The 17,624-nt window shown below is 48.7% G+C and overlaps 1 protein-coding gene across 2 annotated transcripts in view; it reads right to left on the reverse strand.

The window, feature by feature from the left end:
• The window catches only part of sugct (succinyl-CoA:glutarate-CoA transferase), a 607,005-nt gene extending 593,607 nt beyond the window's left edge, over positions 1 to 13,398 (reverse strand). The window contains exon 1 of one of the 2 annotated variants that reach the window (XM_041188972.1): positions 13,306 to 13,398. In XM_041188972.1, the coding sequence (XP_041044906.1) occupies positions 13,306 to 13,360 (55 nt within the window). In that variant the 5' untranslated portion in view covers positions 13,361 to 13,398. The remainder of the gene's footprint in view (positions 1 to 13,305) is intronic. The other variant, XM_041188973.1, reaches the window with a different exon arrangement.
• Positions 13,399 to 17,624: the final 4,226 nt, after the last annotated feature.

Genomic DNA, 17,624 nt, shown 5'->3' on the forward strand with positions numbered 1-17,624 from the left:
TTGAGGCAGCTGAAGTCCATTTTGGCAGACAGCTTTCAGGTCACCGAACGTGGATTAGAATGAGAAGATATTGATCAAGAGAAATACATGGTACAGAGCTTTAGAACACAAGCACCAACTTAGCAAAGGATGAACACTGGAGCATGGCTTGAACCAATTAGCTTTCAAAGTACATTGCTCCCCTGGGGAAGCATCAAACTTTGTCCTTCGCAACTATGACAGGGAATTCACAACTGGATGACATCTGACCTAGCAGTTAAAAAGACTTTGATGACTGTCTACAACATACCAAACACTGGTCTCTCAGTAACAAAGGTTTGGAGTCAGAGAAAGCAAACATGGGGAACAGTCTATCCAACAAACCTGAATTAAAATTAATACAAAATTAAAATTAGGAAGAAGAGTGATAACGAAAGAGCTTGCATTTATAATGGACTTTTCACATCTGTTTGCAATTCAATCCTATTTAAACCAAAACTGAGTTCCAACCTCCTTTTCTGTTCATCATAAAGACCATATATTTCCACCTTCGTAACATCACCCGACTGCACCTCTCCCTCAGCTCAATTGCTGCTAATACCCTTTTCAATGCTCTTTCTAACCAGTAGATTAACTGTTCTGAAGTTCTCCTGGTCTTCCTCCCATCTTCAACCCACCATAAACTGGAGCTGATCCAAAACTCTGCTACCCTATCTTAACACACAAGCCCCATTCACCCATCACTGTGCTCACTGATCTAATGTGGATCTCTGTCTATCAATGCCATAATTTTAAAATTCTCATCCTCATGCTCAACTCCCTCCATGGCTTCAAACCTTCCTTCCTTTGGAGTCTCCTACAGCTCTACAACATCCTTAAGAATTCTGGGTACTTCCTACACTGGCCTCTTGTGTACGTCCCAATCCCTTCGTCCCACCATTGCCAGCTGTGCCTTCAGCCATCCAGGACCTAAGTTCTGGAATTCCCTCCTTAAATCGCTATCTTGCCACCTCTCTCTCCTTTAGGGCATGCCTTTAAATCTGTTTCTTTGGCTAAGCTTTTAAGTCACCTGTCTAAATGTCTCCTTCAGTCTTAATTTTTGTTTTATTATGCTCGCATAAAGCACTTTGGAATGTTTTCCTATATTAAAGGCAGTATATAAATGCAAGATGCTGTTGTTGACATCCTTAGACCATGCCGAAGTATTCAATCGTTAATTAACTATACTTTAGATGAAGTCACTGCTGTTTTGTAATCAAATGAAGCAGCCAATCTGCACACTGCAAGATCCCACAAAAAGCAAGATAAATGACCAGTTAATCTACTTTTTGGGGCAATGGTTAAAGGTGAAATGTTAGCCAGTCCATGGGGTGAACTCCCTGCAGTTCTTGTGAACAGTGCTCTGGGATCATAATTTGATCAGATAAACAAAGTTTCAGTTTAGCATTTCATTCAAAAGCCTGCATCTCCAATGATGCAACACTACCTCATAGCTAAGCCACAACCCCCTGATTTAGACTTAAAAGAATTAAAATGAATTTATATACGTTTCACAACTGTAATTTCTGCAAAGCACTCCCATCCAATGAAGAACTTGAGGTACAATCTCTATTCTTCTTTGAATGGTGGGATGAGATCATTTATATACACCTGAGAGAGCAGGTTTTAACATATCATCCAAAAAATGGCACTGCTTCAGTACTGCACTGAAATGTCAGTGAAAATTTAGACTGAGAGCAGACCTTGAATCCACAACCTTCTGGCTCAGGCAAGGCTGCTATCCATGACCAAGGCTGACACTGCTGGAGAAAAAAAAACTACATTGAAATGCTGACAACCGACAAAAATAGAAAGGAAAGATGATTAATTACATCCCACAAGTACCGCCAATTTAACTTAACGTGTTCCTTTGTTCACTAGAGACTGAACTGGCTTTAACCCTCAGTAGTTTATGTTTTATAAAAGTGTTTACATAGAGTCTGACTTGAGTCTACTGTAATCAGTAAAATGTCTGAGTGTTTCAGAAATGTCTCAAGCCTTCAGGAAGTGGTTTTTCAAGACGCCAGTATAAAGGCAATGAGCCACAGCCAGAACAAGAGGTCACATCCGAGCCAGGTGAAATGGGTGAGCAAAGATCCACATAAAGATGGCAGATGGACTGCAAACTTATTTTCCTTTCTTTCTCTTGTAGTTTGCTTTTTCCCACTGCTCTTTATGTTAGTATGGGAGAGAAAGAAATTACATTTGGATATGAATAGGCTGTTTGAGCACCCGACAAGGTTGCCCTGACTGCATAAGTAGCCAGCAGTGAAACTCAGGTGGTGTAAGATTCCAAACAGTTTCCTGAGAATCAATAACAATGGAGTAAGACTCAGTTGTCTTGCTCTTCCTATAAGCCACTGTACAGGCTACACTTAGGCTAATATTGTCTGAGTTGGAGAGGAGGTGCTCTGCTCTTAAGGCAAAGGGCGAATATACACTTAATCGGTCAAGGAATATCAAACAGGGTGTAAACCAGGCGACTGAACCATTTACTGTTGGTTGGTAAAGGTACAAATTCTTCACTTAAATTCTATTATATCTTCCTTTCCCCTACTCTTTTACATTTTAACCACTTTTCTTTATGGATTCTGCATCCATCATTATTTTTACAGCAAAATTCCATATTCAAACAACCCAACATTTAAAAAAAATTTCTCCAGACATCTCCCTTCATTTTTTTCATGCTAATCTTAAATTGATGGCCTCTAGGTACCAATTCACAAGTGGATTCTCTTTTGCACTCAGGGTTCTAGTGTGCATCTGGGTTGTTGAGGCTGTGGTATTATTTTATAGAACAGTGTTGCAACATTTGTTCACAGGACTATTTGACAATCACAAGACTAGGTATTATTCTGTTATGGTTAATCTTTGTACAGATTTTCTTTAAGAAGGGCAAACATCAACCTTCGAACAAAAAGCCTAAAATAAACACAAAAGCGTATCTTTAGACCTCCTATGAAAAGCAAGTCAAAATATCCTTTTCAGCACCCATATTGAAATCACAACCCATAATCTCACTGCTCCATCTACATGAGCTGAGCAATGACTCTGTGTGTGTGTGTGTGTGTGTGTGTGTATATATATAAATAAACCCTGGTTCAATGAAGAGAACAGGAGGGCATGCCAGGAACAGCACCAGGCATACCTAAAAATGAGGTATCAACTTGGTGAAGCTTTAACACAGGACTATGTGCGTGCCAAAAAGCATAAGCAGCAAGTGACAGACAGAGCTAAGCGATCCCACAAACAGATCAGATCTAAGCTCTCCAGTCCTGCCACATCCAGTCATGAATGAAGGTGGACAATTAAACAACTCACTGGAGGAGGCTCCACAAATATCCCCATCCTCAATGATGGGGGAACCCAGCAAATCAGTGCAAAAGGTAAGGCTGAAGCATTTGCTACAATCTTTAGCCAGAAGTGCCGAGTGGATAATCCATCTCGGCCTCTCCTGAAGGGCCCCAATATCACAGATGCCAGTCTTCAGCCAACTCGATTTGCTCCACATGATATCAAGAAGCGGTTGAAAGCACTGGATAGTGCAAAGTCTATGCGGCCTGACAATATTCCGGCAATAGTACTGAAAACTTGTGCTTCAGAACTTGCCACACCCCTAGCCAAGCTGTTCCAGTACAGGTACAAAACTGGCATCTACCCAGCTATGTGGAAAGGCAGGACAAATCCAACCCGGTCAATTACAGCCCCAGCAATCTACTCTCCATCATCAGTAAAGTATTGGAAGGGTTCATCAATTGTGCTATTGAGTGGCACTTGCTTCGCAATAACCTGCTCAATGACACCCAGTTTGGGTTCAGCCAGGGCCACTCAGCTCCTGACCTCATTACAGCCTTGGTTCAAACATGAACCAAAGAGCTGAAGTTCCTAGGAGAGGTGAGAGTGACTGCCCTTGACATCAAGGCAGCATTTGACCGGGTGTGGCATTAAGGAGCCCTAGCAAAACTTGAGTCAATGGGAATCGGGGGGGTGGGGGGGATCTTTCCGCTGGTTGGAGGCATACTTAGCACAAAGGAAGATGGTTGTGGCTGTTAGGGGTCAGTCACCTCAGCTCCAGGACATCACTGCAGGAGTTCTTCAGGTTAGTGTCCTAGGCCCAACCATCTTCAGCTGCTTCATCAATGACCTTCCTTCCATCATAAGGTCAGAAGTGGGAATGATCGCTGATGATTGCACAATATTCAGCGCCATTCGCGACTCCTCAGATACTGAAGCAGTTCATACCCAAATGCAGCAAGACCTGGACAATATCCAGGCTTTGGCAGACAAGTGGCAAGTAACATTTGTGCTACACAAGTGTCAGGCAATGACCATCTCCAACAAGAGAGAATCTAACCATCGGCCCTTGATGTTCAATGGCAATACCATCACTGAATCCCCCACTATCAACATCCTGGGGGTTACCACTGACCAGAAACTGAACTGGACTAGCCATATAAATACTGTGGCTGCAAGAGCAGGTCAGAGGCTAGGAGCTTTGTGACATGTAACTCACCTCCTGACTCCCCAAAGGCTGTCCACCATCTACAAGGCACAAGTCAGGAGTGTGATGGAATACTCCCCACTTGCCTTGATGAATGCTACTCCCACAGCACTCAAGAAGCTTAACACCATCCAGGACAAAGCAGCCCGCTTAATTGGCACCACATCCACAAACATTCACTCCCTCCACCGACGCACAGTAGCAGCAGTGTGTACCATCAACAAGATGCACTACAGGAATTCACCAAGGCTCCTTCAACAACCCTTCCAAACCCACAACCACTACTATCTAATAGGACAAGGGCAGCAGATAGATGGGAACACAACCACCTGCAAATTCCCCTCCAAGCCATTACCATCCTGACTTGGAAATATATCGCCGTTCCTTCACTGTCACTGGGTCAAGATACTGAAAGTCCCTTGCTGACAGCACTGTGGATGTACCTACACCACATGGACTGCAAAGGTTCAAGAGGCAGCTCACCACCACCTTCTCAAGGGCAACTAGGGATGGGCAATAAATGCTGGCCTAGCCAGCAACACCCACATTCTGTGAATGAATAAAACGGTAGTAACCTCTGGATTACTCCCAGTGCAAAGGGACCGTTTCTGGGGAAGGTGAGACCTGTACAAATTGGAGGGGTTACATCTGAACAGGAACAGGGCCAACATCCTTGCGGGGAGGTTTGCTAATGCTGTTGGGGCAGATTTAAACTAAATTGGCAAGGAGATGGGACCCTGAAATGTAGTTCAGAGATCAGGACGGAGGACTATGAAATATTAGAGGATATTAACAGAGAGGAGGTACTAGCGGGTTTAGCGGCCTTAAAAGTGGATAAATCCGCAAGCCCGGTTGAGATGCATCCCAGGCTGATGAGGGAGGCAAGGGAAGAGATGTCAGGGGGCCTTGGCAGTAATTTTCAAATCCTCTCTGGCCACAGGTGAGATGCTAGAGGACTGAAGGACTGTTAACGTTGTACCAATTTTAAAAAAGGGAGGAAGCGATAGACCAGGAAATTACTGCCCAGTTGGTCTAACCTTGGTGGTGGGGAAGCTACTAGAAAGAATTCTGAGGGACAGAATATATCTATACTTGGACAGACAAGGATTAATCAGGGATAGGCTGCATGGATTTGTTAAGGGAAGTCCGTGTTTGGCAAATTTGATCAAATTTTTTGAGGAGGTAACCAGGAGTGTTGGTGAGGGTAATGCATTTGATGTGGTCCACATGGACTTTAGGAAGGCTTTTGATAAAGTCCCTCATGGCAGACTGGTCAAGAAGGTAAGAGCCCATGGGATCCAAGACAAAGTGGCACGTTGGATCCAAAATTGGCCGAGAGACAGGAAGCAGGGAGGGATGACCAAACCTCCCTGTCGCTTGCCATTTTAACACTCCACCCTGCTCTCTTGCCCACATGTCTGTCCTTGGCTTGCTGCATTGTTCCATTGAAGCCTTCCGACTAGGCACTTTAAAGCCTTCTGGACTGAATATTGAATTCAACAACTTTAGGTCTTGAACTCCCTCCTCCATCCCCACCCCCTTTCTGTTTCTTCCCCCTTCCTTTTGTTTTTTCCAATAAATTATATAGATTTTTCTTTTCCCACCTATTTCCATTATTTTTAAATATTTTTAAATCTTTTATGCTCTCCCCACCCCCACTAGAGCTATACCTTGAGTGCCCTACCATCCATTCTTAATTAGCACATTCGTTTAGATAATATCACCAACTTCAACACCTATGTGTTCTTTTGTCTGTGACATCTTTGATGATCTGCTTCTATCACTGCTTGCTTGTCCCTCCAACCACACCACCCCCCTCCACTTCTTCCCCCCCAACACACCTTAAACCAGCTTATATTTCACCCCTTTCCTTGGATTCGCCTAGTTCTGTTGAAGGGTCATGAGGATTCGAAACGTCAACTCTTTTCTTCTCCGCCGATGCTGCCAGACCTGCTGAGTTTTTCCAGGTAATTCTGTTTTTGTTTTGGATTTCCAGCATCCACAGTATTTTGTTTTTTAGCAGAGAGGGATGTTTGTGTGACTGGAAGACCAGTGGGGTTCTGCAGGGCTCGATGCTGGGGCCCTTGCTGTTTGTGGTGTACATAAATGATATGGACTTAAATGTAGGGGGTATGATCAAGAAGTTCACGGACAACACGAAAATTGTTAGGGTGGTAAATAGTGAGGAGGATAGCTGTAAACTGCAGGAGGATATCAATGGACTGGTCAGGTGGGCAGAGCAGTGGCAAATGGAATTCAACCTGGAAAAGTGTGAGCTAATACACTTGGGAGGGACTAACAGGCAAGGGATTATACTATGAATGGTAGGACCCTGGAATGTACTGAAGATCAGAGGGATCTTGGTGTGCATATCCACAGGTCTCTGAAGGTAGCAGGGTAGGTAGATAAGGTGGTTAAGAAAGCAAATGGGATACATGCCTTTATTAGCCAAGGCATAGAATACAAAAGCAGGGAAGTTATGCTGGAACTGTATAATACGCTGGTTCGGCCACAACTGGACTACTACATGCAGTTCTGGTCACCACATTATAGGAAGGATGTGGCTGCACTGCAGAGAGCGCAGAGGAGATTACCAGGATGCTGCCTGGGCTGGAGGATCTGAGCTATGAGGAAAGATTGGATAAACTGGAGTTGTTTTCCTTGGAGCAACAAAGGTTGAGAGGTGACCTGATTGAGGTGTATCAGATTATGAGGGGTATAGATAAGGTGGACAGGAAGGCACTTTTTCCATTAGTAGATAGGGTCAATAACCAGGGGGCATAGATTTAAGGTAAGAGATAGAAGGTTAAGAGGGGAGTTGAGGAGAAATTTTTTCTCCCAGAGGGTGGTGGAGGACTGGAACTCACTGCCTGAAAGGGTGGTTGAGTCAAAAACTCTCGTAACATTTAAGAAGTATTTAGATATTTACTTGCATTGCCATAGCCTCCAGGGCTATGGACCAAGCGCTGGAAAATGGGATTAGTGTAGTCAGATCTTTGTTGAATGGTGCGGACATGATGGGCCGATTGGCCTCCTTCTGTGCTGTAAATGTCTACGACTCTGAGAGTCTATGAGGTGACCATGATAAAGTAAAAGCCTTATTCTCTGCACCACATGTAATCATACTCTTTAGAGTACTTAATGGACAACATGAAAAGGCTCCATTAGTAGAAATGTTATGTTCCTCAAATAATTCTAATCACATTTACCTACCCTGTCCTCATATCCCTTTCTTTTATCCATGGAGTTGATGAGATATTCACACATTGTACTGTTTTTTTGAGGACAGTATAGAATTTCTAAAAGATATAGACAAGTTGGTGGAGTGGGCAGATAGGTGGTAGGTGAAGTTCATTGTGGAGAAGTGGGAGGTGATTCATTTTGGTAGGAAGAGCATGGAGAGACAATATAAAATAAGAGGTACAATTCTTAAGGGTGTGCAGGAGCAAAGGGACCTGGGTGTATATGTGCATAGATCATTGAAGGTGACAGAACAGGTGGAGAGTGCAGTTAATAAAGCATACAGTATCCTGGGGTTTATTAATCATAGAATATAAGAGCAGGGAGGTTATGCTGATAGACACCAGTTAGACCTCAGCTGGAATAATGTGTACAGTTCTGGGCACCACACTATAGGAAGGATGTGATCACATTGGACAGAATACAGAAGAGGTTTACAAGAATGGTTCCAGGGATGAGAAACTTGAGTTATGAAGATAGATTGGAGAGGTTGGAACTGTTCTCCTTGGAGGGGAGAAGGCTAACAGGAGATTTGATAGAGGAGTTCAAAATCATGAGGGAGCTAGATAGATAGGGAGAAACTGTTCCCTCCCATCAAAGGATCAAGAATGAGAGGGCACAGGTTTGAAGTGGTTTGCAAAAGAAGCAAACGTGATGTGAGAAAACACTTTTTCACACAGCAAGTGATTCAAGCCTGGAATGCGCTGCCTGGAAATGTGGTAGAGGCAGGTTCATTTGAAGCATTCAGGAGGGCAACAGATGATTATTTGAATAGCAACAATGTGCAAGGATACGGGGAAAAGGCAAGAGAATGGCACCAAGTCATGATGCTCATTTGGAGAGCAGGTGTAGATACGATGGGCCAAATGGCCTCCTTCTGTGCTGTAACAATTCTGTGATTCTATGATTCTTCCTAACCAAAAAGATTTAGAATGGTGGATCCAGAGGTAAATGATTAACATCTGTCGATAGTATCTGAAACGTAGGAAATTGACAACATTTGGTGATCAATGAACAAGTGGATCAAGTGGAGTCACCTCTCCTTAAAATGTACTGCTACATAAAGGCATCCAGTTTCTAGGTTTGGTACATAGGTAACTCCATCACAACATGTAGTTCAGCTGAAAGGTCTTAACTCGAGATGGATAAGTTATTCACTACATGGAGCTTGAACAATCATTCTTCATTAGATAGCGAGTGTCAAGGTTGTCAGAGGCTACAGCAGCAGGAAATGACATGTAGGCTGAAAATGATAGAGAGATGCAAACTATGATTGCAATCTTTGTGCATAAACTGATAAGTAAAACATGTCAAATGAGACTGGAGAGAGCTGGGAGCCTTCCCCTCCTCAGTATTAACGCCACTTTACCTCCGGGCAGTCCTCGCCAAACTTTAACTGATCTGTGCGTGAATTAATTAAACATTCACTATCCTTCTTCTGCAAATACAAGTTTCATGATCATCTTGTCACATCTGACTGCCATCTCCAAACACATCTGCATGTAATTGTACCATGAATATTGAAATCTGAAAAGGCTGATCAATGAATAGGTCTAACTAGGTTTGAAACTGCTCAGTATTTGTAATCAATGCCAGGTCTTGCAATCAATTTATGTTTTTGTATCTTCATACTCTTCCTTGGAGAAGTGAATAATGGAAGCGTTTGCAGGCCAAATAGCAATGTGATGCAAATGCTCTTTCCATGGAGTGTGTTATGGGCTCTCAGCATGTGCAGTGGAGTGGGATCCACAACCATGGGCGTCATCCCACTGGATATCAGTCCAGAATTAAAAGTTGGAGGGTCTGAGCTATGAGCTCTGGTCTCCACTAACCAGGAACGTCTGGCACAAGGTCGAACCTATTAAAAGAGCTAGAATATGTGTTCCACTCCTTTGCCCTTCCTCATATCCCTGAAAGTTTCCCCCCTTGAAGTATTTATTCAATTCCTTTTAGAAAACTATTATTCAATCTGCTTACACCACCTTTTTAGATATTGCATTCCAGATCACAACTTGCTGCAGGAAGAAATTTCTTATAACACCTCTGGTTCTTTTGCCAATTACCTTAAATCTGTGTCCTCTGATTAGGATCCCTCTGCCAATGGAAACAGTTTCTGCTTATTTACTCTTATCACAACCCTTCATAATTTTGAACATCTCTGTCCTATGGAGAACAACCCCAGTTTCTCTTGTCTCTCCAAATAACTGAAGTCCTTCATCCCTGGTAACATTCTTGTAAAAATAAAAGCAAACTGCTGCAGATGCTGGAAATCTTAAATAAAAACAGGAAATGCTGGAAATACACCGCAGGTCAGGCTGCAGCTGTGGAGAGAAAAACAGATTTAATGTTTCAGGTCTGTGAATATAGGTTCAGATCTGAAACATTACATCTGTTTTTCTCTTCATAAATATTGCCTGACCTGCTGACCATTCTAGTAAATCTGCTCCACACCCTGTCTACGGCCTTGACATCCTTCCTGAAGTGTAATGCCCAGAACTGGGCACAATACTCCAGCTGGGGGCTAACAACTGATTTATAAAGATTTAACATAACTTCTCTGCTTTTGTACACAAAGTCACTATTTATATCGCCAAGGATCCAGTAATAACTTTTTTAGGAGCCTGTCCTGGCACCTTCAAAACTTGTGTATGTAAAGTCCAGGGTCTTTTCATTCCTGCACCTCCTTTAAAAGTGTACCATTTGGGTTATATTGCCTCTCTTCATTTGTGTCACCAAAATGTATCAGCTCAAAGTTCTCTACATTAAATTTTATATCTCATTTGTCTACCAACTTCACCAATCTATATCCTCCTTAACAAAAACAGAATTACCTGGAAAAACTCAGCAGGTCTGGCAGCATCGGCGGAGAAGAAAAGAGTTGACGTTTCGAGTCCTCATGACCCTTCGACAGAACTTGCGTTCGAGTTCGAACTCGAACGCAAGTTCTGTCGAAGGGTCATGAGGACTCGAAACGTCAACTCTTTTCTTCTCCGCCGATGCTGCCAGACCTGCTGAGTTTTTCCAGGTAATTCTGTTTTTGTTTTGGATTTCCAGCATCCGCAGTTTTTTTGTTCTTATATCCTCCTTAAATTTGTTACTATCTTATTTGCATTTCTAAGCTTTATGTCATCCGCAAACTTTGAAACATTGATCTGTACATTTAAGTGCAGATCATTAATATTTATCAAAAAAGAACATTTGTCCTAATAGCAATGTTGAGAGGAATATTTATTTCTAGACTCAAAAATAATCCTTCGCCACTACTCCCTGCTATTTCTTAGTTAATTTTGTACCCATACCGCAATAGAATTCAATTTTACTAACAAATCTACTATATGATACTCCATTATGCACTTTTAAATGTCCATATACACATCAACCACACTACTTGCCATTTTTCAGCCCAAGCCTGGATATTGCATAAGTCTTGCTGCATATGGACATGGACTGTTTCAGTATCCAAGCAGTCGTGAATGATGCTAAATATTGTGCAATTAACAGTGAAAATGCCCACTTCTGACCTTATGATGAAAGGAAGGTCATTGATGAAGAAGCTGAAGACGGTTGGGCCTAGGAAACTACCCTGAGGAATTCCTGCCGTGATGCCCTGGTACTCAGATGATTTGTCTCCAACCATCTTCCTTTGTCCTAGGTAAGACACCAACTAGTTTCCCCACTGTGGGAGTGTAGCTATTCTGTAAACAAACAATCCGCTTGTTGAAAACCTTCCATTGCTCATTTATTGCTTTACCGGCCAATTTTTGATTCCAATCCACTTAGGCCAGGTCCCCCTTCAACTTCTTGAAACTAGGTTTCCTGCAGTTGAATATTTTCAAATTTGATTGTTCCTTATCCTTTATCCCAACCACATAAACCTAATGGTATTACAATCACTGTTTCAAAGTGCTCCCCCCAAAATGTGGTACACTTGCCCCACTGGAGCATGCCCCACTTGCCCCGCTGTACTCCCAGAAAATCAGATCCAGTACTAGTTCCTTCCTCATTGGGCTCTAAACACAATGATCAAGAAAATTCTCTTGCACACATTCCTCCCACATTTTGGTATTAACCCTGTTTCCGCTACCTCCCACGGCCCCCAGCCCCCCACATAAAGTCTATATGAGGCTAATGCATAGAATCAAAGAATGGTGTAGCATAGGAGGTGGCCATTTGGCCCATTATGTCTGTGCTGGCCTTCTGAAAAAACAATTCACCTGGTGCCATATCCCTGCCTTTTCTCTGTCTGGAGTGGATGGGTGGTGGGCGCTGGTGGGGGGGGAGGAGAGAGTCAGGCACCCTCTCACTGTAGGGGGGGGGGGGGTCAGACACCCTCTCACGGTGGTGGGGGGGGGTCAGACACCCTCTCACGGTGGGGGGGGGGTCAGACACCCTCTCACTGGGGGGGGGGTGTCAGACACCCTCTCACGGTGGTGGGGGGGGTCAGACACCCTCTCACTGCGGGGGGGGGGGGGGGGGTCAGACACCCACTCACTGGGGGGGGTCAGACACCCTCTCACTTGGGGGGGGTCAGACACCCTCTCACTTGGGGGGGGGGTCAGACACCCTCTCACTTGGGGAGGGGGTCAGACACCCTCTCACTTGGGGGGGGGGGTCAGACACCCTCTCACTTGGGGGGGGGGTCAGACACCCTCTCACTTGGGGGGGGGGGGGTCAGACACCCTCTCACTTGGGGGGGGGTCAGACACCCTCTCACTGGGTGGAGGGGGGGTCAGACACCCTCTCACTTGGGGGGGGTCAGACACCCTCTCACTTGGGGGGGGGTCAGACACCCTCTCACTGGGTGGAGGGGGGGTCAGACACCCTCTCACTTGGGGGGGGTCAGACACCCTCTCACTTGGGGGGGGGGTCAGACACCCTCTCACTTGGGGGGGGGTCAGACACCCTCTCACTTGGGGGGGGGGTCAGACACCCTCTCACTGGGTGGAGGGGGGGTCAGACACCCTCTCACTTGGGGGGGGTCAGACACCCTCTCACTTGGGGGGGGGGTCAGACACCCTCTCACTTGGGGGGGGGGGGTCAGACACCCTCTCACTTGGGGGGGGGTCAGACACCCTCTCACTGGGGGGGGGGGGGGTCAGACACCCTCTCACTGGTGGGGGGGGGTCAGACACCCTCTCACTTGGGGGGGGGTCAGACACCCTCTCACTTGGGGGGGGGTCAGACACCCTCTCACTGGGTGGGGGGGGGTCAGACACCCTCTCACTTGGGGGGGGGTCAGACACCCACTCACTGGGTGGAGGGGGGGGTCAGACACCCTCTCACTTGGGGGGGGGTCAGACACCCTCTCACTGGGTGGAGGGGGGGTCAGACACCCTCTCACTTGGGGGGGGTCAGACACCCTCTCACTGGGTGGAGGGGGGGTCAGACACCCTCTCACTTGGGGGGGGGTCAGACACCCTCTCACTTGGGGGGGGGGTCAGACACCCTCTCACTTGGAGGGGGTCAGACACCCTCTCACTGGGTGGAGGGGGGGTCAGACACGCTCCCTGCTGTCGGTGTCACCTCACCCCCCGCCCTCCCCTTACCTGTCCCGGTTCCACTCAGCCTCCGGCAGCCTCGAGCCGCCGCGAGACGCAACATTTTCCTTCCGGAAATGAGTCACAAACATCCCGATCCCGGGACAACCGGAAAAGTGCATCCGTGAAAACAGACCGGGAGAGGGGTTTGGACAGGGAAGGGAGGAGGTTTGTAGTTGCAGCGAGCGAGGATAGGGGCAGGAGGGGAGGGGTTAAAGGGGTAGGGTGGGTCAGGGAGGGGGGGGTAAAGGGGTATGTTTGCGGCTAAGGGTGTAGGTTAGGGGGTGCGAGTTGGGGGGGAGGAGGGGAGGAGGAGGGTGCGAGTTGGGGGGGAGGGAGAGGGAGGGGGAGTGCGAGTTGGGGGAGGGGGGTGCGAGTTGGGGGAGGGGAAGGGGGGGTCCGAGTTGGGGGAGGGGAAGGGGGGGTCCGAGTTGGGGGAGGGGAAGGGGGGTGCGAGTTGGGGGAGGGGAAGGGGGGTGCGAGTTGGGGGAGGGGAAGGGGGGTGCGAGTTGGGGGAGGGGAAGGGGGGTGCGAGGAGGGGAGGGGGGGTGCGAGGAGGGGAGGGGGGTGCGAGGAGGGGAAGGGGGGTGCGAGGAGGGGAAGGGGGGTGCGAGGAGGGGAAGGGGGGTGCGAGGAGGGGAGGGGGGTGCGAGTTGGGGGAGGGGAAGGGGGGTGCGAGTTGGGGGAGGGGAAGGGGGGTGCGAGGAGGGGAGGGGGGTGCGAGGAGGGGAGGGGGGTGCGAGTTGGGGGAGGGGAAGGGGGGTGCGAGTTGGGGGAGGGGAAGGGGGGTGCGAGGAGGGGAGGGGGGTGCGAGTTGGGGGAGGGGAAGGGGGGTGCGAGTTGGGGGAGGGGAAGGGGGGTGCGAGGAGGGGAGGGGGGTGCGAGGAGGGGAGGGGGGTGCGAGTTGGGGGAGGGGAAGGGGGGTGCGAGTTGGAGGGGGAGGGGGGTGCGAGTTGTGGGGAGGGGGAGGGGGAGCGAGTTGTGGGGGGAGGGGGGTGTGAGTTGGGGGGTGGCAGAAGGGGAGGGGGTGCGAGTTGGGGAGGGGGAGCGAGTTGGGGGGGAGGGGGAGGGGGTGCGAGTTGTGGGGAGGGGGAGGGGGTGCGAGTTGTGGGGAGGGGAGCAAGTTGGGGGGAGTGAGAGGGGGTGGGGGTGCGAGTTGGGGGGAGGGGGTGCGAGTTGGGGGGGGGAGGGCGAGGTGAAGGGGGTGCGAGTTGCCGAGGGGGAGGAGGTGCGAGTTCGGAGGGAGGGGGGAAGGTGTAAGGAGGGGGGAAGGGGCGGGGAGAGGGGGAAAGAGTGGGGGAGGGGGGGAAGAGGCGGGGAGAGGGGGAAGGAGGTGGAGGGGAGGAGGGGAAGGTGGGTGAGGGGGAGAGGAGGGGAGGGTGGGTGAGGGGGGAGGAGGGGAGGGTGGGTGAGGGGGGAGGGGAGGGGGTGAGGGAGGGGGGTGAGGGAGGGGGGAGAGGGAGAAGGAGGGGGGAGGGGGGAGCGGGAGAAGGAGGGGGAGAAGGAGGGGGGAGGGAGGGGGAGAAGGAGGGGGGAGTAGGAAAGGAGAGGGGGTGGGGGAGGTGGAGGGAGGGAGGGGGAGAAGGAAGTGGGAGGGCTAGGGAGGGGGGAGTAGAATGGGGGAGGGGAAGGGGGAGGGAGGAGGGGGTGGGATAGGGTGTAAAGGGAGGGGAGGAGGGGCAGGGGTAAGGGGGTGGAGTAGGGGGTTGGGTGTGGTAGGGTAGGTAAGGAGTGTTGGGTGGTGTAGGGTGTGGGGTGGGGGGTGAAAGTAGGTGGTAAGGGGAGAGGGTAGGGTAGGGTAGGGGAGGGCTTAAGGTGATAGGGTAGGGGAGGGGATAAGGTGGTGCAGGATGGGGGTAAGGGGGTGCGGGAGGGGGGAAATGGGTGGCGGGAAGGGGTGGGGGTAAGGAGATGCGGGATTGGGGGTGGGTGCATGGGGAGGAGGCGCGGGTAAGGGGAGGGGGTGTGGGTAAGAGGGGGAGGGATTAAGGGGAGGGGGTGCAAGTTGGGGGAGGGGTGAGGGGGAAGGAGTGGGGGGAGTGTGAGGTGTGAGGTAGAGTGAGGGGGTAAGGGGGATGGAGTGAGGGGGTGCGGTAAGGGGAGGGTAGGGGGAAGGGTTAAGGGGTAGGGGGTGAGCGGTTGGGGTAGGAGGTAAGGGGAGGGTAAGGGTGAGGGGGGTGGTGTAGGGGGTAAGGGGAGGGGGTGGGGCAGGGTGTAAAGGGAGGGGGATGGGGGGGAGGGGCAGGGGTAAGGGGGTTGGGTGTGGTAGGGTAGGAGGGTAAGGGGGTGGTAGGGGATTGGGTGGGATAGGGTAGGAGAGTAAGGTGGGGTGGGATGGTGTAGGGGGTGTGGTGGGTTAGGGGAGGGGGTATGGTGAGAGGGTAGGGGAGGGGTTAAGGTGAGGGTAGGGAAGGGCATAAGGGGTGGGGCAGAGAGGGGAGGGGGAGAGCGCAGGGGAGGGGGAAAAGGTGTGGGGTGGGTTAGTGGGAGGGGTTGGGGGTATGGGGAGGGGGCTAGGGTGAGAGGGGGTAAGGATGAGTGATGGGATGTGAGTGGGGCAGTAAGGGGTATTGGGAAGAGGGGGAGTGGGTATGGGGGAGGGGGTAGGGGGTGGTTGTAAGGGGAGGGGGTAAAGGGGTAGGATGGGGTAGGAGATAAAGGGTTGGGGTAGGGTGTAAAGAGGTAGGGTAAGGACAGGAGGGAGTTAGGGGGGAGGGAGGCAGAAGGGGAGGAGGGGGTAGTGGACTAGGGAGGGGGAAGGGGAGGAGGGAGTGGGTAGGGGAAGGAGGGCTGGGGGGAGGGGGTAGGGGAGGTATGGGGTGCGAGAGGGCGGGATTGAGGAGAAGGAGGGAGAGGGAAGGAGAGGAGGGGAGAGAGGAGGGAGGGGAGGGAGAGAGGAGGAGGAGAGGGAGGGTGAGAGGGAGCAAGGAGGAGGGGAGGGAGAGTGGAGGAGGGGTGGGGACACGGGGGCAGAGGGGGAATCAGAAAGAGACAGATATAAGATTCATAATATAAGTAAGAACCTGCCAGAGTTCAGAGAATGTTCAGAGGGATGTGTAAAAGAACTAAGAGGTGCAAAGAGAGAGTATGAGAAGAGACTGGCATCTAAACAGAAAAGGGAATCTAAAAATCTCCTATAGACACATAAATTGCAAAAGAGTAGTAAGAGGAAGGGTGGACTGATTAGGGGCAAAAAAGAAGACCTACATGTGGAGGCAGAGGGCATCGCTGAGCTACAAATGGAGTACTTTACACCTTGTTCCAATGACGAACATGCTGCCAGTCATAAAAAAAACAGAGGCAGTTGATTCACTGAATGGGCTAAAAATTGATAAAGAGGAAGTACTAGAATGACTGGCTGTATTTAAAGTTGATAAGTCACCAGGACCAGTTGGGAGGCATCCCAGGATCCTGAGAGAACTATGGGTGGAAATTGTGAAGGTACTGGCCATGATCTTCCTCAGACATGAGGATGATGTCAGAGGACTGAGGAATTGCAAATGCTACACCCTTATTCAAAAACAATAATACAGGACAAAGTCAACGGAAATACAAAAGCAAAATACTGTGGATGCTGACAAAGTTAACAGTCACTTGGACAAATATGTATTAATTAAGGAAATCCAGCATGAATTTGTTAAAGGCAAATTGTGATTAACTCACAATTTAATTTTTTGATGCAATAACAGAGAGGATTGATGTGGTATTTTTGGACTTCCAAACAGCATTTGATTGAGTACCACATAATAGGTTTGCCAACAAACTTGAAGGCCATGGGATAATCGGGATAGTGGCAGCATGGATATAATTTTGGCTGAATGCCAGGAAACAGAGGATTGTGATGGACAGTTTTTCGGACTGTAAAGAGGAATACAATGAGCACAGTATGTGGACAAATCATTGAAGGTGGCCGAGCAAGTTGAGAAAGTGGTTAAAAAGGTGTGGAGGATCCCCTGGACTTTATAAATGAAAGCATATAATAGACAAGAACACAAGAAATAGGAGCAGGTGCAGACCATGTGGCCCATCGAGCCTGCTCCTCCATTCAATACAATCATGGCTGATCTTAGGCTTCAACTTCATTTTCCCACCTGCTCCCCATATCCCTTAATTCCTTGAGATACCAAAATTCTATCTATCCCAGCCTTAAATGTATTCAACAATAGTTTCTACAACCCTCTTATGTAGAAAATTCCAAAGATTCTTAAACCTTTGAATGAAGTAATTTCTCCTCAACTCAGTCCTAAATGATTGACCCTTTATGCTGAGACTGTGCCCCCCCAATGTTTTAGGCTCCCCAACCAGTGGAAACAATCTTTCAAACTTAA

Source organism: Carcharodon carcharias, chromosome 6 (assembly GCF_017639515.1).
Source record: "Carcharodon carcharias isolate sCarCar2 chromosome 6, sCarCar2.pri, whole genome shotgun sequence".
Lineage (NCBI taxonomy): Eukaryota > Metazoa > Chordata > Chondrichthyes > Lamniformes > Lamnidae > Carcharodon > Carcharodon carcharias.